Source organism: Trypanosoma brucei, chromosome 8, assembly GCF_000002445.2.
Source record: "Trypanosoma brucei brucei TREU927 chromosome 8, complete sequence".
Classification (NCBI taxonomy): Eukaryota; Euglenozoa; class Kinetoplastea; order Trypanosomatida; family Trypanosomatidae; genus Trypanosoma; species Trypanosoma brucei.
In genome coordinates, this window is record NC_007281.1 from 1,640,515 (window position 1) to 1,666,726 (window position 26,212).

At 49.9% G+C, this 26,212-nt stretch overlaps 5 protein-coding genes across 5 annotated transcripts, besides 4 other annotated features; all 5 read left to right on the forward strand.

Moving 5' to 3' along the window:
• Positions 1 to 26,212: part of a sequence feature (sequence corresponds to BAC RPCI93-26E13) that runs on past both edges of the window.
• Positions 473 to 2,422, forward strand: Tb927.8.5570 (hypothetical protein, conserved; the record flags this gene model as incomplete). Its single annotated transcript, XM_842294.1, has 1 exon — positions 473 to 2,422. One exon carries the CDS (start codon positions 473 to 475, stop codon positions 2,420 to 2,422), a length of 1,950 nt encoding a protein of 649 aa, XP_847387.1.
• Positions 3,535 to 17,967, forward strand: Tb927.8.5580 (hypothetical protein, conserved; the record flags this gene model as incomplete). The annotated part of the gene is made up of 1 exon (XM_842295.1): positions 3,535 to 17,967. The coding sequence occupies one exon, from the start codon at positions 3,535 to 3,537 to the stop codon at positions 17,965 to 17,967; it is 14,433 nt and encodes a 4,810-aa protein (XP_847388.1).
• Positions 19,352 to 19,394: a microsatellite.
• Positions 19,706 to 19,730: a sequence feature (GC_rich).
• Positions 20,184 to 20,204: a microsatellite.
• Positions 20,683 to 21,495, forward strand: Tb927.8.5590 (hypothetical protein, conserved; the record flags this gene model as incomplete). The annotated part of the gene is made up of 1 exon (XM_842296.1): positions 20,683 to 21,495. One exon carries the CDS (start codon positions 20,683 to 20,685, stop codon positions 21,493 to 21,495), a length of 813 nt encoding a protein of 270 aa, XP_847389.1.
• Tb927.8.5600 (transaldolase, putative) lies at positions 22,490 to 23,488 on the forward strand (the record flags this gene model as incomplete). The annotated part of the gene is made up of 1 exon (XM_842297.1): positions 22,490 to 23,488. The coding sequence occupies one exon, from the start codon at positions 22,490 to 22,492 to the stop codon at positions 23,486 to 23,488; it is 999 nt and encodes a 332-aa protein (XP_847390.1).
• Positions 24,524 to 26,020, forward strand: Tb927.8.5610 (hypothetical protein, conserved; the record flags this gene model as incomplete). The annotated part of the gene is made up of 1 exon (XM_842298.1): positions 24,524 to 26,020. One exon carries the CDS (start codon positions 24,524 to 24,526, stop codon positions 26,018 to 26,020), a length of 1,497 nt encoding a protein of 498 aa, XP_847391.1.

Sequence of the window (26,212 nt, forward strand, 5' to 3'; positions counted from 1 at the left end):
CGCCGAGTGTGGACGACATCGATGAGCCTCGCTGAGCCGCCGTCGTCACGGTCGTAGTAAATGGGGCAATGATTTTGTACCCTGCCTGTGCACGTTCTTTATCGATCCCTTTGGCACTCTGTCATCACTTCTTTTTCGTCAACCTTAACATTTACGGTGTTTGGATTCTATGTTTGTTGGTGTTACCTAGTTTTGCATTGAGGGCCACGTTGTGTCGAAAACGGCAGCCCGAAACCTGGGACTAGAAGTTTGAGGGGCACGAGTGCCCTAATTATTCCTCACTCGGTGGAGAAAAGCAACGGGGACACGGGGATTTTAGACAAAAAAACAAAGGCAGAAGGAAAAGAATAAGTAACAAAGGTAAAACAAAACAGCGGAGAACGAATTTGAAAAATACGCTTAATACAAGCAGAAGGGAGCACTGCACATATTTTAACGTAGGTGACTCAAGGAGCGGCACTGACAACCGAAGATGATCGCCGACGCGGTGCCTGCTGTCACTCAGGTTGTCTTCGCTATATGCTTCTGCACCGGCGTTAGTACGTTTATTCCGAATTTAGTCGAAACTGCAAAGGATATGAGCGTTTTTGTATCCCATTTGCTGATCCCATCACTCACCTTTTACAACATCGCAACCCCCCTTAGTGTCGAACTTCTGAAGAAATGCTCCGTTTTGATCCTTTTCGCCGCTCTTATCGTGGTTCTTGGCGTGCTTATCGCGCAACTTGCCTCGTTCTTTCTCTTCAGGGTGAAAAATACCGGCATTCCACGCGATTTACAGCGTTCGGTACATTTTAAACTTTTGCGTCGGCGTGGAAGGCGAGAGAGCGATGACGGGGTTTCGGGGAAGTCGACGCACATCCTCAATATTGTTGTCAACGGAGAGAGGGAAGAGCTGCCTATTGAACCGCGGGATGTCCTTGAGCGCTTGGAGCCTCCGGAGGAAGAGTACGAAAATGAACCATTTTACTGTTGTGCTATGACGCTAGCACTTTGTGTGCAGAATGCCGTGACTATTCCACTGTCTCTTCTGCAGGCGCTCGCCGAGACGCTACCGTGGATTGATTTGGAAGCTGGAACGGCGTATATATTCATGTACAGCATAGTTACCATTTGTGTCGTATGGGGGGTGGGGCCGGTGCTTGTCAGGAGAGCAAAGAAGACGACAGACAAGCGTCGCATAATTCGTGAGCTTATGGAACAACAACGTAGACTGCAGAACTGTCATGAGGCGACCACACAGACGGAAGTGTCCTGCACTACTTCCCGCTTAGCTTCACCTACGTTTCCTATGCTCAGCGACCCACCAGCAAATGTCGACGGGTCGAGTGGGGAGGCTAGGGCGGGAGGACCCGTTCACAGGTCAGGCGTGGCGCCAGAAAGCTCCACTAGTGATCGTGGTGCTGCGCGTTACTCAATAGGTGAAGTAAACCAGTCACATGATGCTGCAAGGTGCCCAATTGTCCTTCTTACCACGACACCAAGCACTTGCCAAATATTCGGGTGTGACTTAGTGGAAACGGGTCAAATACGTGTCATTTCTCGCAGTCAATTCGCTCGCGAGGAAGCAGAAGCAAACGCTGGTGTCAGTTGCCTTGGCAGTAGTATGGCATGGCTCAAAAGGACGGTTGTTCAGCTGCTAAGAACACCTTCCTTTACCTCCGTAATTCTAGGCGTTTTTGTTGGCATTATTTCGCCGTTAAAGGGTTTGTTTGTTGGGGGAAATTTGTCTCCAGTTATGGATATTTTGAGCGCCCTGGCAAAGGGTTCGATTCCGTGTTCCCTGTTCTTATTGGCAGCAAATTTTATGAACCCCAAAGCAACGGTGCCAGCCCCGAAGCCGGTGCGGATGCGGGACGCCGAGCAGAACACTGATTTTCCGTTGGATGACATTACAGTCAACCGTTCCTTTGCGGAGACCTACTACAGGGAACGCCAAGATATTACGTTTGACATTCACGCTTCCTTCACACCGGCCCATCTGTCCCAACCAGGTACCGGTTCCGCTGCGGGTGGTAGGGCTGATTTTGCGCCTTTTGCCACCTCTACTCCAGCCACTGATCCTCGAAAGGGTTTTTTAACCACGCTTTACGATATGTTTTCATTGAACGGTATAAACAAAAATTTTATGTTCGGCGTCATTGTCCTTCGTTTAATCGTGATGCCTGCTGTTGGGTACGGACTTGTGCTGGCAGTATTGTACATTTCACCCTCTATGCTCGGCGGTGGCAGCTCACAAAACGTCTTACTCCTTGTTTTACTGGGGCAGCTTGCCTCTCCGTCGGCGATAAACTGCAACATTCTTTTTGTCGCGGAGCGATATATGCCGCACGTTTGGGCGAAGATGCTTTTCTTCCAGTACGTGTGCTGCATTGTGACGCTGACGGGGTGGTACGGGTTGTCAATTTATATAGTTAGATGACTTACCTGCGAATTAAGATATACAGGAATACTTATGTGCTAACTATATGTAAAGAAAAAGAGCTTCGTATCGTTTCGTTTTCTTTCAATTTGTTTAGTCGTTTCTACACCATGCTGTTTGTTGCAGTGGTTGCCGCTAATGTCGCTTATCCCGCTGTCAATGACAGAGACGGCAGTGGGAGTCGCGACTGGTGTTTCCCCATCGTTTACTTTGCAGTTAAGGTCAAGTGTTGCTTTTCCCCCAAATTCTCTTACCTTTCGATAACGTTCGTTTTCGTTGTTGTGTGTACGACGTCAGGGATTAGTGGTTAGTCAAAAAACCAGTAAACGTTGTGAGCAAAAAAAAAAAATCGACTAATAGGCAGGGATAAAGTGGGGGAGGTAAGGAAGGAGGGAAGAGGACGAAACAGCAGAGTGAAGGACACAGACAAATAAAAAGCGAGAGGAGGGGAATATTCACGTGAAGACCAGACGCGTAAATTCCCAGGATCCGTTCAACGTATCGCGGTGCAGTGTGATACTTCCCCCTCAATCTCTCCCACTAGTGTGGTCGACCCTCACATAAGTGCCTTTTCGCCACGTTGTAATTACTATAATCACGGAAGGAGAGAAAGATAAAGGGAAGAGGAAGGGGAAGCACTGGAGGTACACTGGTGGGTGTTACGTCAGGGAGGTGGCGTAGAGTGTTGAAGTGGGCGTTGGGAAGGAGACGGAGCTTTGGTCTAGTGAGTAGGTAGTGTGAGGCGAGTGGAGGGGGGAAGTGCATATATATATATATATATCTTTGAAGAGTCCGTAGAAGGGATCGAGGGGAGCAAAAGGAAAGGGTTCGTGCAATCCTCTGGAAGCACCATTAGCGCTTGTTGCAAAACGAAGGGGAAAGGGCCCTTACAGGTGCTGCAGTTTAGTGTAGAGCCACGATTCGGCAACACAGAGAGTGCAAGCACGCGGTCATTTACTTCCATACACACTTCCAATTACATCTGTGCCGCCGCTGAGTCACCTAGGTGGTGGAAAAGGAACTACAAAGGCGGTGAGTAGAGGGGAAGTGGACGTTGCCCCCGCTGCTTCCGTAACCCTTTAGGACCGTGCGCATCCACCACATTCCTTGCAATGCTTGAAAAGTACCTCAGCTCCATTATTGTGCCCTACTTGTCACAGTTTGTGGAAAACTTGGATTCGAAACAACTAAATGTTGACTTGTGGAATGGCAATGTTGTGCTCAAGGATTTAATGCTGAAGAAGAGCGTGCTTGAGGCACTAATCCAGGGCGATCCCATCGGTGATAACTTCTCTTTTGAGGGTGCAACGAAAGCAGCACCAACACCTGGTGTGAACCCGGCTCCGCGCCTTCCGTTAACGGTACAACGTGGCATTTGTAAGAGGGTCAACCTGGTGGTACCGTACACACAATTGCGATCGAAGCCTGTAGTTATGGAAATAGGTGAGTTACTTATATGTGTCAAGGGTAATACGGAATGCCGTGACGTGGTGCTGAGTAAGGCGGCAAAGCTCGACGCCGCAGCAGCACGGAAGTCACGTGAGCTGGAACAATTTGAGGCAGAGCGAAGGCGTACGAGGGAGAACAACGCAAACAATAGCGCTGGCGCAGCTGCTGCCACCAGTGCAGGTGCTGCTGCGGACACTACAGAGAAGGCACCGGGAGCAACCACCGGGGCCTCGGTGACTTCTTCGGCTACGGAGAAGGGGAAGGGAAAGGACGGTTATCTCTCTCGTCTGGGGGAGCTTGTAGTAAATAACATAGTCATTAAAGTTCAGAGTGTGCATGTTCGTTACGAAGATGAGGCCACTAAGACTGTGGCTGGTGTGATACTCGGTGATGTCAGATTGTTTACGGTCGATCTTTTCACGGGAAATGAAAAATTTGTCGACCCTGTAGGGATGCGGCGCATGACAAAAAGGTTGGAGTTCGCCGGCTTGCAATGCTATTGCGACGACCCAGCGCGATACGAACTGAATCCCCATGGTTTCTTCATATCGAGGGTTAACGATATGTCAAAGTGGGTGATCGCGATGAGGGAACGTGTCGAGGAAGGTGATGTTGAACATTCAACCATCGTTGGACCCGTGAAGGGTCATGTGGATGTGAATTTGATCTTAAAAAACTTTATTAGGGACCTCATTTGGGAACCGTACTTAAAGGTGCGGATGAGGTTGGATAGTTTCCAGTCGAAGTTTAATCGTGCCCAATACCTTACACTAATCCGCACCATCTCTTTGTTAAGCAACTGGACCAGTCTAACAGAGGTTTTGTCGCGGCGGCCAAACGTACCAGTTACTGGAAATGCTTGTGCATGGTGGCGCTATGCAATTAAGGCAGTACGATCTGTAACGGCCGCCCCGAAACGTGAGAGATTGTTGCAGCGCATCTCCGAAGTCTGCATTGTGGACTACCACGTCCTCTACCGCGATGTTGTGAGGAAAACTGAGATGTCACCGGAGAAGCAGCGAGCATACCGCTTTATTACCCGTTTCATGACAGTACCTGACATGATTGCCGGTCGAAAGTATGTTTATGCACAACTGGCCAACGCCATTCAACTCAAGCGCAAGGACACCGAAGCAAAGAAGGCCGAAGCGCAACCTGCTGAGGAAGGACCCAAAAAGGGGGGATGGTTGTCTTGGATTCGTCGTCAGCATAATGATCCGGAACCTCAGGAGGACGAGGAAGCCCGCGCGCTTGAGGAACTTGAGCGGGAATATGGTCTTGATCCTGGTGAAGCAAATGGAAGTGATACAGGAGAAGAAAATGAGGAGGAGAAGCTACCGGAATCGTACTGCTGGTTTGATGCTCAGTTCGAACTCTCTATGCACCACACCACTCTCTATTTGTCAAAGACTCAGAAACTTGACTTGGTACTTCATGATGTGGGTCTCTTAGTAAAAACTTTTAATGCCCCAAACTCCGTGCAGGTGCGAATAGTCACAGATAATCTCACATTGTCGAACCCAGTGGAGGATGAAACGCTACGAGAACGGTTGCCGTCGCTTGTTGAAGGTTTGCCCTTCCGTTGTGGCCCAAGCAGTGAGGATCTTGGCGTGGTTACTGAACGTTCCCGTTCGTGGAACAGTGTTCCACTACTGGAGTGTAGTGCTGCGCTTAACCCGGTAGAGCAACCCATTGAAGACACACACCTTGATTTTACTATGAATATGCGTCTACTTCCGTTGCGCGTCGTTGCTGATCCGCCAACTATCGATGCTATTGTGCGCTTTTTTCATGTTCCCAAAGGGCTCGACGTTGGATATGTTGTGGGTAGGACAAAGGACTTTGCGCTTACGGTCGGTCAAGCTGCCTCCACCGAGTTGCGTCAGGCTATGACTAACACAAAGGGCTACAAAATCTCTTTGGATGCTGCAGGACCTCACATAATTTTCCCCAAAACTCTGAGAGGGGCTTTGGATGAGCCAGCGCTGGCTGTGTCATTAGGGCATGCCATGTTTGACACGCAGCCCTTGACAGAGACTGAGAAACAGCAACGACTATTAGCGGCGCAGGCTGGTGGGCAAAATGAAGAGTGGCATTATTATTCTAGCACAGCTGACTTCTCTAAATTCTTCATCGAACTCGGGACGCTGGGGTCAGTGTTGGAGCGACAAGGCAGTGGTTTCATGCTCGTACCGGAGATAGCGTACTCTGCTTCAGTATTACAGCTTATAGACAGAGATATGGCTAACAACCGGGAGTGGCTCATTGTGCGGATGGTAGTTCCCAAGTTGTGCATGGCGTGTTCGGTGGGTCAGGCCCATGTCCTGTCGAACATGGTAGAACAGTGGGTCGCGTACTTGGCCGCTGCTGGAACAGAAGATGACAACGATCCGGTCGCAATGCCGTCGGTAGACACTGCAGTGCTCGGGGCTGAAAAACTTTTGGCGGCGGCGGGTTCCCCTGGAGGAATAGGTCCAACTGTTGGTGTAGGAGGTTCGACTTCAGCGGGCGCACCCTCCGCCGAGGGGTCATACTTCAACTCCTGTACAGGGAATGCATCACGGCCTCGGAAAGCGAAAAACTCGGAATCGGATTCGGATGACGCCCTCGCGAGCACAACACCGGTAGTAGCCCTCCGGACGCAAGCAGACTTACCGTATGTTCGGTTACACGCCACAATCGAGGAGCTTGGTATTTCTATTTTTGAGGATGACTTGGAAACACGACAACCCCTTGTTGCGCCTCGCTTCACCATGGCCTTCAGGACAGCTCTTATGACACTACATGTGCGCACACAGAAGCAGCTTCTGGAGATGGTACTCAACGATCCGTATTGCCTTGATGCTAGGGAACCGGATCACCTTGTAATTGCTGGTCCTTCAATCCACTGTAACGCAGAAATGGCAGCAGACATGCCCATGCATGTTGATATCGTAATGCAACCTCCACTAAAATTTTGCCTTAACACGTCGTGCATGGAACTCCTTGAGGCGGTGGTCGACATCACAAACCTCATAGCCACTACTTCGGATGCCATTCCACAACTTACGAGGAGCGACGAAGGTGGTGTAGACACCGTAAAGTTTGAAAGGGGCGCAAAGATTCCCCTTGACGTTATGCAGGAGTTGCAAATTAAGCAAGTGCAGCATATGTTCGGAATGCCAGATACACCTGTGGTGCAGATGTCACTGCGCATTGCTGGCATCGCAACAGTGGAGTTGATGGAACGTTGTGTGGAGAGGCAACCTTCACAAGAGCAATCGGCAGGAAAGGGTGAGAGGCAACCAAGGGATTACCCCATAGCGTACGCAACCTTCAAGGAGGTGAACTTATTCTTGAGGAAAAACTCCGTCACGATGGAAGTCAACGGTAGCGTACAGCAGGTGGAGGTGTCACTCTCCGAAGTGCACGACGTTTCCCCATCAAATCGCGTTGTGCTGCAACGTCGAGTAGCACCACCTCATGCCTCGCCCATAAAGTCCAAGGTGACAGAACCGTTGGAAACTGGGGCAACGGTGGCAGTAGCCGCAATGTCACCAGGGTCTGGCAGCGGCCAGTTGGCTTCTTCGCAGGAAAACTTACCACCCAGACTTCAATCTTCAGAGAGTGAGCAACGGCAACATCTTACGTTCACGTATCGCACCAGCCGCCCGGTGATGCCCATATTTCAAACTGGTGCCGATGGGAAGCGTAAATTAACCAATGTCTCAGAACTGCGGTTTTCCGGCTTTGCGGAGTTAGAATTCAGCTCCAGCGACATACATTTAGACATTCACAGCGTCATTGTTCTTTCGCAATATTTTTGTACAGGTCTCTTTGCGGAGTTGTCGGGTCTTTCGTTAAGGACGCGCTACGACGGTCGAGTTCCCGCTGGGCCGTCACTAATTGAACCACCGCAGCTGCTGACAAGCGTGCGAGTGTTTGCACAGGACCTGACATTCAACCTCCCTGTCGATGCGAGAGTGGAGAACGACATCGAGCGGTTTCGTGTTTCAGTGGATCATGTTGCGGTGCAAAGTAGCCTTCTTTCAGCTGAAGAAAAACAATCTATGAACATTTCCCTGCGCGAAATACGCCTTCTGCACGGGTTTCCCCACGGAGTCGACGCCGAGCGAATGCAATCAGCGGCGGAGGGGAAGGTGTTAATGCCGACAACATCGCTCGATGTCTCCCTAAAAAGCCCACTTGATCAGTTGTCTGATGAACCGCTGCGTGTTGAATTGCGGGGAGATGAACTGGTGCTTGCCCTAACAGAGGGAGACATTGTGGATCTGTGCCGCCTTATTAGTGGGAACCTGACGCGCGCGCCTCCCCCACCACCACCAGCGCCCCCGCGTTTGCAGTCGCTTACTGGAAGTCGCCGTGAATCCTCAGAGGTAGGCGAGGCACGACTGCCTTCCGTCGCCGCTTGCTCGCCGCAAGAGATAACCGAGGCGCAGAGTGGAGCTCATGTAGTGTGGCGAGCCGGGCGCTTAACACTGTCGCTGCTCGACACATCAAGTAGTGGCGCTCGTTTTCGTCTTGAGGGCAACGGCTTCACTTTTGATCAGAGGGCCCCTGGCGGTGAACTCAGTTTGCGATGGGATAAGCTTGAACTGCACGATGTTTATGAAGAAACGTGCCGGGCGACGATGTTACTATGTGGTTGTGGCCGCGTCGAACTGGGCAACCTTCCGGCCCCATGGTGTGATCCGTGCAAGGGAGCAAACAAAGAAGGAATGAATGACCAAGTTGACAAAATCAACGCGACGACAGGGGACGGTACTAGTTCCGTGGACTTTGAAGATCTCACACCAGAGCAATTACATCAATTATTGCAAGAACAACTGAACCAGCCGCAAGATTCTGCATCCGCCGGTGGTCTTTCAAGAGACTTTGTCGATATTCAAACACTTGTCGTTGACTTCACGTTGGAGCGCTTTGCTGTTTCAGACCAGTGGCTTGCTGTGTACGATTTTGTTTGCAATCAGGCGGTAGTTGAGGCACTGCAACACGTAGCGTCGACGGATGATTCTGTTCCTCCGCGGAGGCTGTGCCAAGGGTTCAAGGAACCCTCTGAGGGTATGGAAGGGGCCAAACCATTTCGATGTATTGTGACAACGCGTGCGGTCAACGTGCCGTTCCTAACGATTTCGCGGGAGGAGTTTCTTGAAGCGGATATCACGTCGTTGCACGCCGACGTCATAACGTATCTTAATACCACGACGGTAACTGTTAGAATGCATGACTTGGTGGTACGGCATTCTGCCTCAGGTGAGCGTGTGCTGTTTAAGAAGCACGACACCGACGACTTGCATTTGTCCTCGTTTGACAACACCCAGGAAAATCTTCTTCTGACAGGCATAAACTCAGCGCGCTCTCCGCGTACGCCTGCGGGGGGGACGACAACAGCACCAGCTGCTGCATTAACCAATCCCACAACAACAACTGCTTCACCTAATCAACCCGTAGGGACAGCCACTCCAGATATTTTAAACCTGAGGTGCCATATTGGTGGAACACCTGAAAACCCACAACAGCGTGTAAGAATTGCAGTAGGTGAATTGGCAACTCTCTTTTCCGCACCGCTTGTTGCACAGATTGTGGAATATTGCGCGCAGCCAGAGCAGCCAATAGCCAAAATATCGAATTTGGGAGTTATGCGGGAGCAACGCGAGCGGCTAGCTCGCGCTGCTGACCAGATGGTCAACAATGGTGCCATAAATGTTCAGGTGTTATGGCAGCAGCCCTGCATTATATTTGCGGGGAACGCGCAAGAGTTAGCGAACAAATCGCGCAATATTGAGGCTCATCTGGGTCTAATGGGATCGGAAATATTATTTGACAAGCGGAGCGGAAGCTGCACGGTCTCAACTAAAGTGGTTGGAGTGTCCATTCCGGAAATGTTGGAGGAAACAACAGTGCGCTTAAGATACAAACTTGAAGAACGCAACGCAGACATCTCCGTGGTCGTAGACAAAGCAACGGCGCTGCTTCATCCAGTGGGTGTAGAGAAACTCCTTTGGGTTATTCAGTGGAATCTCATGGTGCCACCCGATGACAGTGGCAACAGTGTAGCTAATAATGTCACGCATTCCGGTGCAGTTGCGGGGGCTTGCGAAAAGGAAGGAATTAAAGAACCAAATGTTCTGAACGAGCGAAAGGAGCAGGTAGTCGGTGAGCGCTCAACTGATCTAGTGGAGGAACCCATTACCCAAAATATCCATGTAGAAGCCTCCTCTATTGTCCTTGCAATGCATGATGTTTTGGGTTTGCATGTGCACACAACCGCACTCGGTGGGCTCAAGATTCACGTCAACGCTGCTGGGGATGTGGATATTGCCGTTAAGTCTGTGACAACAGTGGAGCACTTTACCAACCAGCGGCTCATGGAAGCCTGCGGTGAAGGGGCTCTCACGGTGCACGTGAAGAGTGCGGAGAAGACAACTTCTGTCTGCATGGCCGAGGTTAATTTTAGGGTGGTGCCGAAAGCGGTAGGAAGTCTTCTCAACATGTTATTGTCTGTACAGCTTCCGCCTCCCTTGCCGTCAGTATCAGGGGTCCCTACGACTGTTTTGCCATCAGAAACCGGTTGGGAGCATCGACTTTCTGTTAGATTAAATTGCTGCCGAACCCTAGCTCTTCATGACGGTCAAGAGGTATTTCTTGCCGAGTACAAGGATTTGAATGTTGATTTGTGCTCGTTTGCCGACGCGTCAAGTACACTCACCGTTTCGATTGGCTGGCTCGTCGTCCAGAACCTGTACTCTAAGAAAGTGAAGGGATCTGAATTAATGCTACCGATGGATGGGGAGGAGAATGGGTCCCCTGCCGTCATTGATTTTGTGCTGACTACATCGCCCCCAAATAACAGAAGCGTCACTAGGGATTGTGATTGTGCTGCTGCACCCTGTTATGTACAGCAGCTGCGATGCCGAATTTCCTCTTTCTTGATTGTTTCGGTGCCGGATGTTACATATGCAGCTGTCCAGGTAACTGCAGATATATTGGGAAACATATCAGATGTAAACCGTGGGAAAGCGTACGACTATGTAGCGGAGAAAACGGCCCAGCAGATACGCGAGAGACAGCAACTAACCGAAGTGGAGGTGGCCATCGGACGTCCCTGCATTAAGCTTCTCGACGCTGTTGATTCACAAAATGTGGTTGAGGTGTTTCTGGGCGATTTTGTTGTAAGGAACAAATTGCGCTGTGCTGCTGCTCAGGGAAGTAACGTAGCAATGTGCGCCCCACATGCTGAGGTGTTTTCGCTCAGTATAAACCGCCTATCTCTTAACATTCTCGGTGGGTCTGCGTTCAACCATAGCAGCAGCATCGAGGTGGAGTTCTCTCGGTTAATCACTGATGATGTCATCCCCACTGTGGCATCAGATGAATCTGTTGGGGTGCCAAATGATGAGATGATGAGCCTGAATGTTTCCGTACCAATGCTGTCTGCGAGGTTAACGGAGGCACAGTTGAATACCTTACTTGACGTAGTGGGGGCCTTTAGCTCTTTTGGCTGTTCCCCACCTGTTTGGGGAGATAGTTGTGGGGCATTTCCATCTTCTCACTCACAGGGGGCGAGCGGTCATCACGACGGAAGCATGAGCGCCACGAGTTTCCACACCTCTAGTGTAGTTTCGCCTTCAGGGGGGGCTGCTGGAAAGAGGCGGGCGAAGGACCCCTTGCTAGGACTGCAGGTGCAGGGGGCTGCACATGGTTGTGGACTACCCACGGGCGATGTGAACGTAACTGCCGCAACAGCTGATGGCACCATAACCAACTCTGAGTCTGTCACCAATGAAGTTAGCACCTCAATGAAGATAAGCGCTGTAATGCAACGTCTCGTCGCAAACATCGACGACAAATTTGAAATCACCGTTGACCATCTTACCGTGGAACAGGTTACCACGTCAAGGCTGAGTAGAACTGCAAACGGAAACGATAATTCGAACGCAGTTCCCGTCCCACCACTCACCAATAGCAACAGCAAATTATTCCTGGAAGGTCTGGTGATTCGGCACTGCTCTTGGGGTAGTTTCGATGACAATAACGAGAGGGCTTCTCTCTTTGCTTCGAGGGATGTTGAAGTTGCTTCTGTGACCGTCATGAGTGTCAACGGAAACAGCCGGGAAACTGATTCGAGCACCACTGTTCGTTTGGGATGCCTGCATACCACGATCACTCCACAGATCTTGGTCGATGCCAGGAACATATTGTACGGCCCGTTCTGCATGAAAGTTGCTCGAACCCCGCTTAGCCCCATTCCTATATGTCGTCTTACTGACGATGTTTATGTGCTAAAGAGCAACTTGTCACTCGACCCTACCCACATCCTCATAACAGGCAACAAGTCACGTTGCTCTTATGTTCTGGATCTCAACCAATATAAGTTGTGTATCTTGGGTCCGCCAGCCCCGCACATTGTGTTAGATGACAACTGCGAACTTACAATTACTAATGGCTGCATAGTGGTTCCAGGCATGTACGCGCTCAGCTCCTTTGTTAGCTTTGGTGGTAACGCATCTGTGTTCACAACAAAATCGTGTGTGATTGAAAAAATAGCACACCACGACCGGGTTGTCGCAGCGGTCTTTCGCCCGGTCAGGCGTCGCAGCAGAGGCGGAGTTGAGTCAACTGCTGCACCTACTCATAAAAACATGGCGGCCCCATCTGTGGATCCCGCGAAGCAACCAGTTACTTCAATACAGCCGCCGCAGCAACAACCACAAGTGGGTGCCGTATCACTGAATAGCACATCAGTCATCCCTCAATGTCAATCAAACATCGTACCACGTCAGGCTAGTGGTGAAGAGGTGAGGTCAACGGTGAGTGTAGAGTGTAAGGATGTTATGCTACGCGTCATGGCTGAGGAAGCAGAAGACATAGGTGTTTGCATGTTTATGGCTCTGGATTTCACTACAACGCGTCAGCTGGATGATGGTGTACTGAAACAAAACTGTGCCAAAGTGACGTTGAGAGACATTCGCACATCCACAAGGGATGAAGTTGCGCTCCAACCCTCTACGTTTACTGTGGCTGTCGCCGGAACCGACAGGGTGTCTGTCACGGGATCTTTAGCATCTCAGGGATTGTGTCTACGCGTGTCGTTGGTGCGTTCTCTCGTTGAGTTGGTTAAGGACACTATGAGTGCTTTCACTCATGAAGGGGAAGTTCCAGTGTACCCAGTTAATGTGGTGCTCGAGGACGAAAACTTAAAACCGCTTGTCGATGTACCCGCACTGGGGGAGTGTCGTATATGCGAGATGCAGTGTGCCAAGCTTGCCACAAGTGAAGAGGGCCCTGGGGTATTGTGCTATCGTTGTTGCACAGGGAAAATGGCCCTACCAGAAACGAACGTGTGGTTTGCCGTCGACCCCGTTGACATTTTATTGCTGAGCGATAGCGGTGGTATGTTGCAGTTACGCTGTGTAGCCCCTTTTGAGACATGCTATACGGCGGATAAGGGTCTTCATACCCACATGAAGCTTCAGGTACGCAACCTCAATGACAACGCCGCTGTGTGGGAGCCGCTTGTGGAGCATATTACGATGACGTTTGGGGGCGATGTGCGGACGTCAGCATACTGGATTAAGGTGGAGAAATTCGACTATGTGTTGTCTCCGATGAACGTGAAATTACTAAGGAAGCTTTCAGAGGACTTCTCCCCCACATCAGAGCTGCAGAGACAACTTCGAAGGAAGTTCCGCGGGAACGGACACAGTTTACTTCAAACAGATGATGAGACCTTGGATGAGGTTGGTGGCCGAGGCACTAGTGCCGAAGTAGCAGAGGGGGTTTGTGATGATGGACATAAATATGTGGCGTATGTGGAGGTGCATAACTATTTCAGTGAATCTTTAGAGTTTGATGGACTACCGATAGAGCCACGCGGACGCTCCGTAGCAACGAATGTGAATAAAAATTATGGTACTTTGCGTCGAACACACAGCGTCAGTTCCGTCGGTGTGACTATCAACTGGTTCCGATCGCCTCTGTACGTACGCTACCCCGATATGGTGGTGAGGGTGCAAACGACGCTTTCGCACAGAGAAGGCTCTAAACGCCTCTTCCGTGTTGTGTCCCTTCGGTGCTACCCGGTTCATCGCACCGACATGATTATTTGTCTGAAGAACAACGTCAGCACCCACGTGGAGGTCGTAAGCGGCGTGCCCGCTGTAGGCCCGCAGGAGAGTTTCTACTTTCACCCGGACTTCTCGCTTGACCGAAAACTTCAGTTGCGACCTGTTCAGACCGTTGATGAAGAGTATACCGAGGCTCTTGCTGTAGGTACTGGTGCAGCCCCAACTTTGAGTTCACTATTGAGCGCCTCCTCCACCACGCTCCACTCCCGTGGCGTGAAACGGAGGGAGAAACTCTTTGTTTTTACGATACATGAACGGCAGGAGGACATCTGGGCCGGTACACCCATGTTTGTCATTTCCATTGAACCACATATTTGTATTGAGAACAACCTCCCATGCAGCGTTCGCTTCAGGATCCACAAGGACGGACCGGGAAAGCAGAACCTTTTCAGTTCTGTAGTGAAGGCAGCGGAGCGTGCTGATGTTATTCAGGGTGAGACAAGTGTGGACAGGGCGTGTTTTCACTTTGAGGTGCATCACGAAGACAAAGACAGCAATGGTGTGATATACTCGACACCGACACCAGTAAAACTCAAGCCGCGCACAACACATGTTGTTCTTAGGGCTCAACTAGGCGATTCACGCGAGCTTCGAATCAACGTGCGATGTAAGGACAATAAAATTGTGCTTAGCACGCCGTACTCTATCGTTAACTTTGCGCCGCTTCCGATAGAGCTACGGGAGTGTAGTTCTTCGGGCGTCGAGATACCATGCGCGGGGACAAATTTTCGCTTTTTACCAAAACAAATGAAAAGTGCGTATCCGGCGTCGCCCCAAAGTGCCGATGCGCGAGAGTTCTTTGTGAACGTTCACATCATGGACTACGAAGCGCGTGCTATTCCCCTTCACGTGCAAGACAGTAGTGCGATCGTGTTAGGGGAAAGGATGGATAAAGGATCGGCCGAGAGGGGCACCAGCAATCGCGGTCCTATACTCTTTCACCTAATGTGCACGATGCAAGTGGACATGTACGGCTCACGCTTTGTCACCATCGTGCCACGGTGGACCATTGTCAACCGAACACCCCGGGACCTATACGTTGCCCAGGCTTTGTTGGATGCGGCCCCGCCTGGGTCATCTTCTAGTGGAAAGGACACTCGCACTGTCGGTGGAGTGCCAGATAAAGTTAGTGGAAGGTGTTTCCGTTGCCGTTATGACATCGCTCAACATATACCTCCAAATTCCTCCACACCGCTCTTCGTAACGGCTAGGTGCTGCTCGGAGCTGGGCTACGCTGTTTTCGTGCTTGCGGATAAGGGTGCCCGGGTATATGGTAATCCCGTGAGTCTGGAAGAGGTCGCTAGTGAGTTAGTGGTGGCCCATGGGGTATGTGAGGGTGGGGAAGCTAAGCGGGCCAGTGTGGTTGTAGAAACATCTGTGGTAGTTGACGGACCATACACCTTCTTCACTGTGCAAGACCTTCCCGTGTCACCCTATATCCTTCTTAACCGAACACCGCTGTCGTTGGAGTTGCACGGCGCGCATGGCCATCGGCTGGCGCGCGTCGGACCCGGTTGCTCAACGCCGTTCGTAATGAACCCGCGTGATAAACCAACCCGCACTCGCATCACCCTCGAGTCGGGAACCTGGGACACAACCGCTACCGCGGATGTTGGTGAAGAACCCCCCAAATGGGAAGGAGAGCACCCGACCCCCTTCGTCGAGTTCGACTTCGACAGACCCATGAGACAGGAAGAAAGGTACAATGAACTAGATATTGAGTATGTTGTTGGCTTTGGGCCATTCGGGCAGCAGATTGTCGAACTTAAAGTCGCCACCAGCGCCGGTATGTGTACAACTAGAGGCGCTGCTGGTGGTGGCGTGCTGAACCCCCTGGAATCAGACAGTATTTTGAACGAACGCTCCCTCCGCGTGTATCAGCCACCACCCCCGACTCCATTAGATGTGGTTATGAACTTGTCCTATGTTACCTGTTCGCTTGTGACGATGGACCAAGAAATTCTTCTTGTTGCAATCGAAGATGTTCGTTGCCACGTTACCAGAAAGGATACTAAGGAAACGGTTAATTTCACTGTGAAGAATATTCAAATCGACAACCAATGTGAGGAGAAACCAGTATATGAGGTTTGCCTTGTGGCTATCCGCGCCGCTAACGATGTGCAGTGCATTTCTGCCTATGTGGAACGTGAGATAGTTCCCGCCCGGGCGCTGCTTTGTGTGAATCAAGTTTGTCTCAACGTTGTTCCGATTGCTGTTCGATTATCTGATAACGTGCTAGTCGCAATTGCCAGCTTTGGGGCGCAGCTCACTGTAGAGCAACCCATGCGCGCTCAAGCTCCGACGGAACAGGAGCTCTTTGATAACGCCCCAGTAACCGTGGGTGCCATGAACACACGTGTAATCCTTCGGTGCATGGTTGTAAACCCGTTGGAAGTGCGAGTATGGTTCGAACGCGAGGCCGGTGGGCATGACTTCATTCGGGAGCATGTGCGTGTTCGAACCGCAGCATTGCTGTCCATGATGATTCAGTCATGTGAAGATGTGCATATCAATTTGCCTGGCCTCAACATAGAGAGACGCTCCGGTAGTGCAGGTGTACTTTGGGAGTGGCTTCTGAAAGTATACTGGGATAAGTCCTATACGCTTATGGCAGGCTTGTTCTACCAATACGCTTCTTCTCTTCCGCTAATCGGAGCTCCTATCAAACTGTTCTCCGGTTTTGGCGCCGGTGCACTCAAGTTCTTCCAGGAGCCCGTCGCCGGTTTGCAGGAGTCACCAAAGGCGTTTGCCCGTGGCTTGGCAGCTGGCTCCGCCGCTTTGCTGAGGGAAACTGCCGGTGGAGGACTCGGCGCCGTATCAAACCTCGCAAAAACCGGTGCTAGCATTATAGATGTCTTTGGAGATGGTTCTCGTACCTCCTCGCGTAGTGGTGGAGCTGGAGCGTGTGTACTGCATGGCCTTGCCAGCGGTGTTAAAGGTGTTGTGAACGCGCCTGTGGAGGGAGCCACTCAGGGTGGTGCTCGCGGTTTGCTTTTTGGGATGGGTAAAGGAGCGCTTGGACTCGTGACTAAACCCGTTGCGGGTCTGTTGGCAGATGTTTCCCGACTGACAGGCACAGCGGCAAGGGCATGCGACTCCTCTCACCTTCCCAAGGTAAGGCGTCGAAGGGGGTTGCGTGAATTTCATGCGAATGGAGCGGTGGCCGAGCGCAACTCGCTGCTCACCGTCTTTGAGTACGAGCGCGGGGAGCATGACGGTTCGAAGTGGACGGTTGGGTCTGAGAGTTCGTGGTCTGATGACAAACCGCAGTGGTTGCCGTGTACAAAGGAACAGATGCAACGAAAGCAGGGAGGGGGACCGCGGCCAGATATGTGGCAGGTTCAACGCTATGGCACGAATTTTGAGGGGTGGAAGTACAGCAAAAATTATCATGGTAAATATACCAGAGAACAGCTCCCGAGGTCGAAGGTCCGACGTCGACGTTGGGTGTCGGTAATCAGACCAATGCCCACCTCAGCCATACTCCGACTTGTACACATTGCTACTAAAAACCCAACGTGCACCTCCTCTTCCGATTCCGTATCAGATGGCGTTTTCTGCTCTGCACAACTCAAACATGGATCCGTGTCGTCGGCAACAGCATCTTCTTTTAGGGGCTCGAGTGGTTCTCCCGCGGACGATTCATTTCCCGGAACAAAATTCAAACCCGAGAGCCCCAAGGAGGCCTTTCGTACGGTGGTGCTCTACGAATACGAGGCAAAGGTTGTGTTTGTTTGGTCAAGCAGGGTTTTACCGCAAGGTCGTTCCCCGTGGGAGGACTCTGAGGGTTGCCGTGTGCAGCGCAGATCCGACTACAACCCCCCACACGGTTGGTCGTGGGATTCCGATTGGTTCCTCTCCAGGGGTGCCGCCGGTCCTGACGGATGGGAATACGTTGGAAAAGAGAGTCACACCTCTACCGAGTTGAGGCGCCGTTGCTGGAAGCGAAGAATCCGAAAGGTGCTGTAGTGGTTTTTGGTTGCTTTGGTTTAAGCGGGTGAGGGTCTATTGGATGCTGAAGCAGTGTACGAAGGGGGGGGGACGTATAGTGGGGCGGGTATTTATATGTGAAACAGAGTACACTATGATGGCAATGGCGGGAAGCAGATAGGAAACCAGGTAAAGGGGGAGGAACATCTGAGATAACAAAATGATGGATGATGTGGGTATGTATGTGTGTGTGTGGAGGGGGAAATGGTACAGTGGCGCTGCAAAACTAGAGCCCTCGTACCCTTCGTCGCTTCTTTTGTTATCGGTATTATTGTTAGTAGGTGAAGCTTTGATGCGTAGTATTGCGACTGTGGAGGAATAAAGCGTGTGAAGTAGCGGACAGCCAGAGAGACTGTATGGAAGCACGGAAGGACGTGATTAGCTGGTCGCAACTGCGCTTATATAAGTAGTATATATGCATTTATACACCCCCAACTGTTGTTGAGGGTGAATTAGGGCGGCCGCATTTAACGTTTTCTTTTTCCCGTTTCTCTCTCGTTTTTTTTTGCTTGCTATATGGTTAAAGCGTCTTTTACTGTTTTACTTCCCTTTTGAGTATGAACACTTTCCCCTTCTCAGCCCTTCACTTGTTTACCCTGTTTTTGCGTGCCGTGAAGTGGGGGCGTTCTGACGGGTTTTACTCAGTCGTTGCCTGCAAGTGTGATTTAGGCACGTGTCGTTCTCTTGTAACTATAACCGTGGGGGTTCAGGATCCTTTTTGTTCTTTTTCTTTTTCTGTCTATAATTAAGTGAATTCTTCACATAGTTCCTTCACTTTCTCCTCCTTTCACTCCCTGTTGCTTTGCTCTTTACACAGGGGAGAGGAGAAACCTTTCGCTTTCCTTTCCATGTGCTACCATTTTTGGTAACCGTAGCCTTCCCACACTTCTCCAAAAGGGAAAGGTTGTCAGCGAGGTCGGATTCCGCGAATATTTTGGAGTAATCGCTGATATGTTTAAAACGAAGGGGAGTGGGTGGGTGTAAAAGTAAAATAGTGAAGGCGGGTGGGGAAAGACTATCTGAGGGGGGAAGAACCTGAGACTAGTGTGATATCGTTGTTGTTGTTGCTTTAAAGTTGATTGGGAGGCTTTCACAATTTGTTTTCCATTTTCACTGCTATGCTTCGCCCCACGGTGTGGTTGCGGTAACACAATGAATTTCATTAACCAACTCGCTTGGTATTACTCTTCTATTTTTCTTTCGGAATGGTCCTTGCTTATCTCATTAACGCGAACCTCTGACTATAGCATTGTAGGAGGGGGGGGAAGGAAACAGAAGTAAAAGGAAAAGTAACGGAAGAGCACAAAGTAGGTACCACCAGATAAGGGTTTGTAAAGTGGGGAAAAGAATAGAGAATTACACGTATATATACATATCTATCAACATATATATATATATTGATATATTCCCGCGTACGGGAGAAGTTGGAACGCGATTGCGCAGCATCGTCGGCTCCGGTAAGGGGGGGGGGAAATACTTCCGAACGGTGACTAGTTGAAGAAACAAATAAAACACTACACCTGGTGTAACTACTATCCCTTTCTTTTTCTTTTGAAGTGAGTAAAGGGTTTGGGCGGAGAATCTCTCGTCAAACAGCGGCAACCGAAGGGGAAAAAGGGGGACCAGGAACATATAACTGTTAACTCATTCGCCTGCCAACTCATGCCAAGTAGTACCACACGTGGCACAATGCCTCAAGAGCCAACACGGGGTGACAGGGCCCCGCCCCGCCGCCCCGCCGGTTCCTCTGACCACGATCACAAGGCCCCATCCGGCTTCCCAGTGCTTCAAGGAAATTCATCCAAACCGACGAATTAAACACCATGAGGTAGTGGTGGTATGAGCGTTGGTTGGTTTAGGTTTTCACCATCGTTGTACCAAGTGTATTAGTAAAAACGAACAGGGATAAACTGCATTATATAACGTATGAAAATACATTGTGCGCTGAAAGGAATGCATCGTGGAACAGTGAAGGGCTGTTCCGTTCACGAGCAGTTATTGAGGGGCAAGGGGAAGAAAACTCGTGATACGCATTGTAGACAGCTAATGAACACTTAACACAAGTGTATTGAGCGGTGGCCACAGCTGAAACGAAAACAAACATATTGGCACGCCAAAAACTTTCGGTAAAATGGGGAGGTAGTAGGAGGAAGTGGGGAGAGGCGGGCAAGCGCGACTTTTTCTCTTTCCCTCCCCATCATCATCATCATCATCATTTTAGTTCAATTAGTTTTCACAGTTTTACGTTTTGAATGCGTGGATGTGCCCATGATTTGTTGCCGTGGATCCCACGTGGGCGCGCATATAAACTACATGTTGATATGAAATTTGCTCTTTCCCTGTCCGTTAAACATAGCTAACCTGTTTGGCACCTTGCGTTCCCACCCGTGCACTAAGTTACTTGTACCCACTTTTTATTTTGTTTTATTCCTGACACAACCCCCGACTAGGAAGGTTAGCAGTACGTTTGAGAAACAGAAAAAAACAAAAGAGGGTGGTAACGTAGCCGGTCACTTAACCGGGGCTGGTAATACGCAGTGTTGCCCGGTAGAAAGCGCGAAGAGAAGTAATAAGGGTAAGGATTAAAAGATACGGGAGGGATATTCAAAAAAATAGTAATAGAAGAGCTATAAAAAGTATCACATAAATCGGTTGGAGGTGAGAGATAGCACTGGCAACATTTGCCTAACGATTATGGAAACGAGAAAAGTTACAGAGTGCACGCCCTCACCTGAGGAGGAATTTCGAAGCGGTACTTCACTCAAATACCCGGACGAGGAACGGACACGACAGCAGTTAACGTTGGCCTTTCCATCCATAGATGCAGACGTTATTGAGGAAATGGCCTTCCTCGTTGGTAGGAAACGGTACACCATTGATAAGGTTGTATATATGCTCCGCCTCATTGAAGAGAGTATGAAACTCGACAACCCCGCCAACAAGGGATTAGTAAATTCCGGGGAAAGTGAAGGTCAGGAGGTGCAAGTTCTCCAAGAGGGAACGGATGACACTTCAACGGGTCACAGCTTACCTTTGCAGAGTTCACAACCACAAGAGGGGCTGGATCAAACAACTATGAAACAGCAGCGTGACTTACCCGAAGGGAATCGAGGAGGTGTGGAAGAGCTGCAGCCATTCATGCTATCGTATTCCAATTCACATAGTGCAAACTTTGTTGGGGTGAAACTATTCTTCACAAGTATGACGGGTGATCGTCGCATTCGTGACCACTGTCGCCGGGCGGAGACGCTGTTGTACCTTAAGCGTATCACGTACGAACCTGTGAATGTTGCGGACAGTCCAACACTGCAACGAAATTTGCGTGAGATGTACGCGGCATGCACAGGGAAAAGGGGTGCACCACCACTACCGGCACTGTTTGTTGGCACCAGTTATGTAGGAAACTATGAGGAGATGCAAGAGATGGAAGATGATGGCACCCTTATGGACACTCTCGAGCACCTTGGTTACAAACACGAGATTCAATCAAGTGTGGTTACGAGGTGAGGGGAGGGAAGCTGCGCAGGAAAAGGAGCGTGTGTGTCGTCCATAGCGTCAGGTTGGACAGTCAACCAGTATTAGTGGTAAGTGGTAGAGGGAGACACTTAGACTTCTAACATACTTTTTGTCGTTTTGAAACCTCTATTGACTTCTTCCATCGCGCAAAGGACCGAAGAGGACCGGGAGTTTTCTTTCCCTTTCCTATATCTTCCTCAGCGTTGCAACGCTTCCCCTTCTAGTTGTGTAATATGTAATGCTCTCTTTGCTTCCGGATCGTGGTTATACCATGGAAGGAATATCTTTTAAGTTTCTTCTATCTAGCGACCACCTATCGATTTGTCGCCCACAGATCCCTTTCCCCCCTCTGCTCTTTCGTTTTAATCTTTCTCTTTTAGTCCGTCTGTTCTTGTACTGTATGTCTGTACCGCAATATTAAAAAAAAAACCTGTCCGTTTTTTTTTACCTGTTTTCCCCCCTCCCGCACTGCATATTTGCAATGCCCTTCCCCCCGTAGCCACTACAGGTATGCGGGTTGCGTTCGCGTTTTTATTTCCGTTCCCTTTTCTTTTTTTAATTAACGCAGTGGTATCCTACTGTCAAGTATTACCGAACTGCGGAATGGAGAGAGCGCAGAAGTGAGACATCTATTTCGCAATTTGCTATTTTGTATCTCTGTTTTCTTTTGTGCCGGTGCACGTGTGTTGTTGTGATCATTAGCGCTGTTTTATTTTTTAGTGTGCGCATTTGAAAAAAAACAAAAAAAAACACTGTACCCTCTCATTGTATTTTCATAATGTCGCTTTTCGAATATACTGCATCTCTGTTTTGTCACCCCCGATCTTAAACTTATACATTCCCTCACGAGTGGAACATCACAGTCTCAACATCCAAACAAAAAGAGGGCAGACGACGGGGAAAATTTGTAGGAGACAAAGAAGATAACTTTACCAAGGAATATAAAGAATTGTTCGCCGGCTTAGAAGGGGGAAGGCAACAAGACATGAATCAACTGGAGAGCCTCAAGAAACACACATGTGTTGTAATCGACACAGCAGATTTCTCTCTTCTGAAAGAATTTTCTGCTGAAGATGCCACAACTAACCCATCGTTGGTCCTAGCTGGCAGTCAGGTCCCGCAACACGCTCACCTCGTCAATAGTGCCGTAGAGTTTGCACGCTCTAATGTCTCTCGGCTACGTGATGGCCTCCTCTCCAGCGCTGATGATGAGCGCGCCCAGTTGCTGGAGCTCGCAGTTGACAAACTAACAGTGAGTTTCGGTGTGGAAATCCTAAAGGCCATTCCTGGTCGGGTGAGCTCAGAGGTAGATGCTCGCCTCTCCTACGACGCTGACAAGATGGTCAAGAAGGCGCAACATATCGTACAATTGTATGCGGAGGCTGGTGTACCAAAGGAAAGGTTGTATATAAAGCTGGCTTCCACGTGGGAGGGCATTCGCGCCGCGGAGCGCCTGGAACGTGAGGGCATCAACTGCAACCTCACATTACTATTCTCATTCGATCAGGCCGTGGCCTGTGCTCAAGCAGGCGTTGCCCTCATCTCTCCCTTCGTTGGTCGAGTATTGGATTGGTATAAAGCAAAGTACCCGGAGCAGGCCGACACATTCATTGGAGCACAAGATCCAGGCGTCATTGCTGTAACGAAAATTTACAACTACTACAAGCGGCATGGTTACAAAACCGTTGTGATGGGAGCATCGTTCCGCAACACTGGTGAAGTACTAGAGTTGGCTGGTTGTGATAAACTTACCATTTCTCCTAAGCTACTGCAAGAACTCGCCAGCACACCTGGTGAAGTCGTGCGGAAATTGGACCCGGCACGACTCACCCAATCCATACCGAAGCTTTCTGAATTGACAAGACCGGAATCTCTCTTTGAGAGGGAGACAAACAACATGGCAGTTGAGAAGTTGGAAGAAGGTATCCGAAACTTTGCAAAGGATACAGAAAAGTTGGAAGCACTCATCGCTACACTTTTGTAAGGGAGGGTACCCACCATCAAGTAACTTTCAGATATATTCATCTTTGGCGACATGGTAAAGTAGATACGTTTTTACGGGTTTGATTGGTACCCGGCTGTTGGTTGAAGTGCGAGTATTGTGTTGCGACTGAGATTGTTATAGTAGACTATAATGGTCACTCCATCCATACACAATGCTGTAGCGGAGACGAGGCTAAGTGAATCGAATTAATAAGAAGCCTCAATGGAAATACACTATTGGTGACATTCCACGGGTAAACACTATGTTGCTTTTCGGATGTGGCGCAGGTGGCTAAGTGGAATGAAGAGGGGAAACTAGAAAAAAGGAAGGTTTGTAATGACAGAAGCAACATTAATGTTTGACAGTACCGTTCCCCGTAGGGAGACAAAAATTTGCCCACACAAACTTGCGTGCGACGGTAAGTGATAATATGCATGCTCTTTCCGTCACTGTGGCGTCGACGCTTCTATTACTGTTAGTCGTTGTTCGGCTGAACTCGGAAACGATTTCCCTCGGTTGTTCGGCTTGTTCCCACTGCCTTATGTACGTTTATGTTATCATCTTCGCTGTATTTCAGTTCTCACTGATGGTCCAGCCGAGTTTGTTCAACGTTTGATGGAAAGCAAGAGCAGGTGATTAATAGCCCCTTATCGCGTCAAGTTTAACTTTTAAAACTTGTCGAACGTCGAGTGTTATTGAACGCTCCTTTTCCTTTACCTTTTGTTTTCATATTTTTATATTTTTCGTCAACGGTACTTTCTCTGTCTTTCCATATCTTTTTCGTCTTTGTTTTGCTGAAATAGCGAGTGTAATTCTTTCCTCCCCCCCCCCACACGCACACGCACCTCTTCCTGTGTGACTTTAAGTCGCGCACGAAAGGGATAAGGATGGCAGAAAAGGGGAATACAAGTAATGAGCGAACGAATGAAAGATAATGGGAGGGGAGTAGCAAAGCATCGTTTGCTCACAATTTCATTCATCAATACAAAAATGTGGAAGCGCACTAAGTTTATGGAATCGTACTTTCCAACTTGAATGCCCTTCTCCCTTTTTAAACCACCGAGTTTTATTACCTCCCGTACTTTCTCTCTTGTTTCTTTTAAATTTTACATAGATATGCATGCGTATCATTTCCAGCACTACCGACAAATACGCCGCCACCCTGTTGCGCGGCCTCACACGCCACTGGCCGTTTGGGGACCTTCAGCGACGCGGGCAACAGCTGCCCGAATGGCTTCGACGGCACCGGCCCTCTCACTTCTCTCATGGTCCGTGGACGCAGCGGGTCAAACGCATCACCGCTGCAAGCGCCGACTGACGTTGGCTGAGAGGATCCCTCTCCTCCAGCGCACCATTTCAGAGGCGGCTCCAGACATCGTTGCTTTGCAGGATTCCTCTCTGGAGGTGGCGGAAGCCCTCTGCTCTCCACAGTCATCATCTACCGTAGAAGGTGATCATATCGGACCAGGCCGCAGCGCCCTTCTTGAGGGAACTGAAACCGAACAACTCCCACTCAACAAAGGGCGGGGTGAGTGTAGGTACCAATGTATAGGAAGCACACGCAACGGGCGATGTGGCCACATCCAGTTGTTCAGACGCATCGACTCCTTGTGGGACGGACGGTTGCTTCCCACTAGCCCTTGCCTTACAGCTGAATTCGTGTCAAATGCGTCGGGGTCTGATGGTGGCCTGCGTTTTGTACTGAGCAACGTTGATCTTACTTATCGTGGAAAAAGTCTGGGGTTAGGGGGGAGGCCACTTGCTCCACTGGAGGTGAGTTCGGGCGGAAGTCCATTTACACTGCAGGTTGGTAGAGATGAAGCAACACCTGGGCGGCAACCGCAACTGCAAAGGGTCAGGGGGAGACTTGATCCTCATCGTGAAATAGCACTTGAATTTATTTCCAAGGTGGCAAAGCCCGACATTCTACTTGGGAACTTCTTCATGGGCCAAAGTGAGACTATGCCCGGTTACGAAGACGCATGGGTGCTTGCGGGAGCCCCAGCGGGGCATGAACGTACGGCAAATACATTTGCTCACCACAAACATGATGCTCAGACAAACTTCTTTTACTTCGTATCGGATGATGCACTAAAGACCGTACCTGAGGGATCTTCCAGCACGAGGCTGCCACCACCAACATCCATTGCTGGAACCCCTGCTGACACGGGAATCGAACCTCCAGCAAATGACTGCCGTTTAAGCATCGAAAATACTGACTGCATCGACGGTAAACACAAAAGCATGGTGAGTTGGCCGGACACAGAAACAGTTGGAGAAGCGAGTGGTTGCGTGACACCGCAAATAGCAGGCAGGTTTCAACGCTGCTTCTTCCGTTCTTTGCCATCGAAGCACCATAAGCGGGAGCATCCGCTTGTGCGACGGTATGGAAGGCGGCAGCTGCTTGTTCTAAAGCCCTTCACAGATGCGCGTCTGACGGAAAATGAAGCACGGCGCCTGGGTAGTGACCCTGAGAAGTTGGTGCGCTGCTCAGCATCCGATACGTACCCTATCTTAGTACTCCTTTCTTGATTGTGGAGTTGCATTTGCTAGGTGATTTGGACGAGACAGTGCGGGGGTGCCCAATTCTTCCTCTTCTGAAAAAGGGAGAGCTTTTGTGGAACACGCGAGGACATTTCTTCCTGTTATTGTTGTGTTCGATGTGGAGGGCTAGTTTCCGTTGCTGAGCGCTGTCGCAGCATGTGAAGTGAAGGTGGGATACCT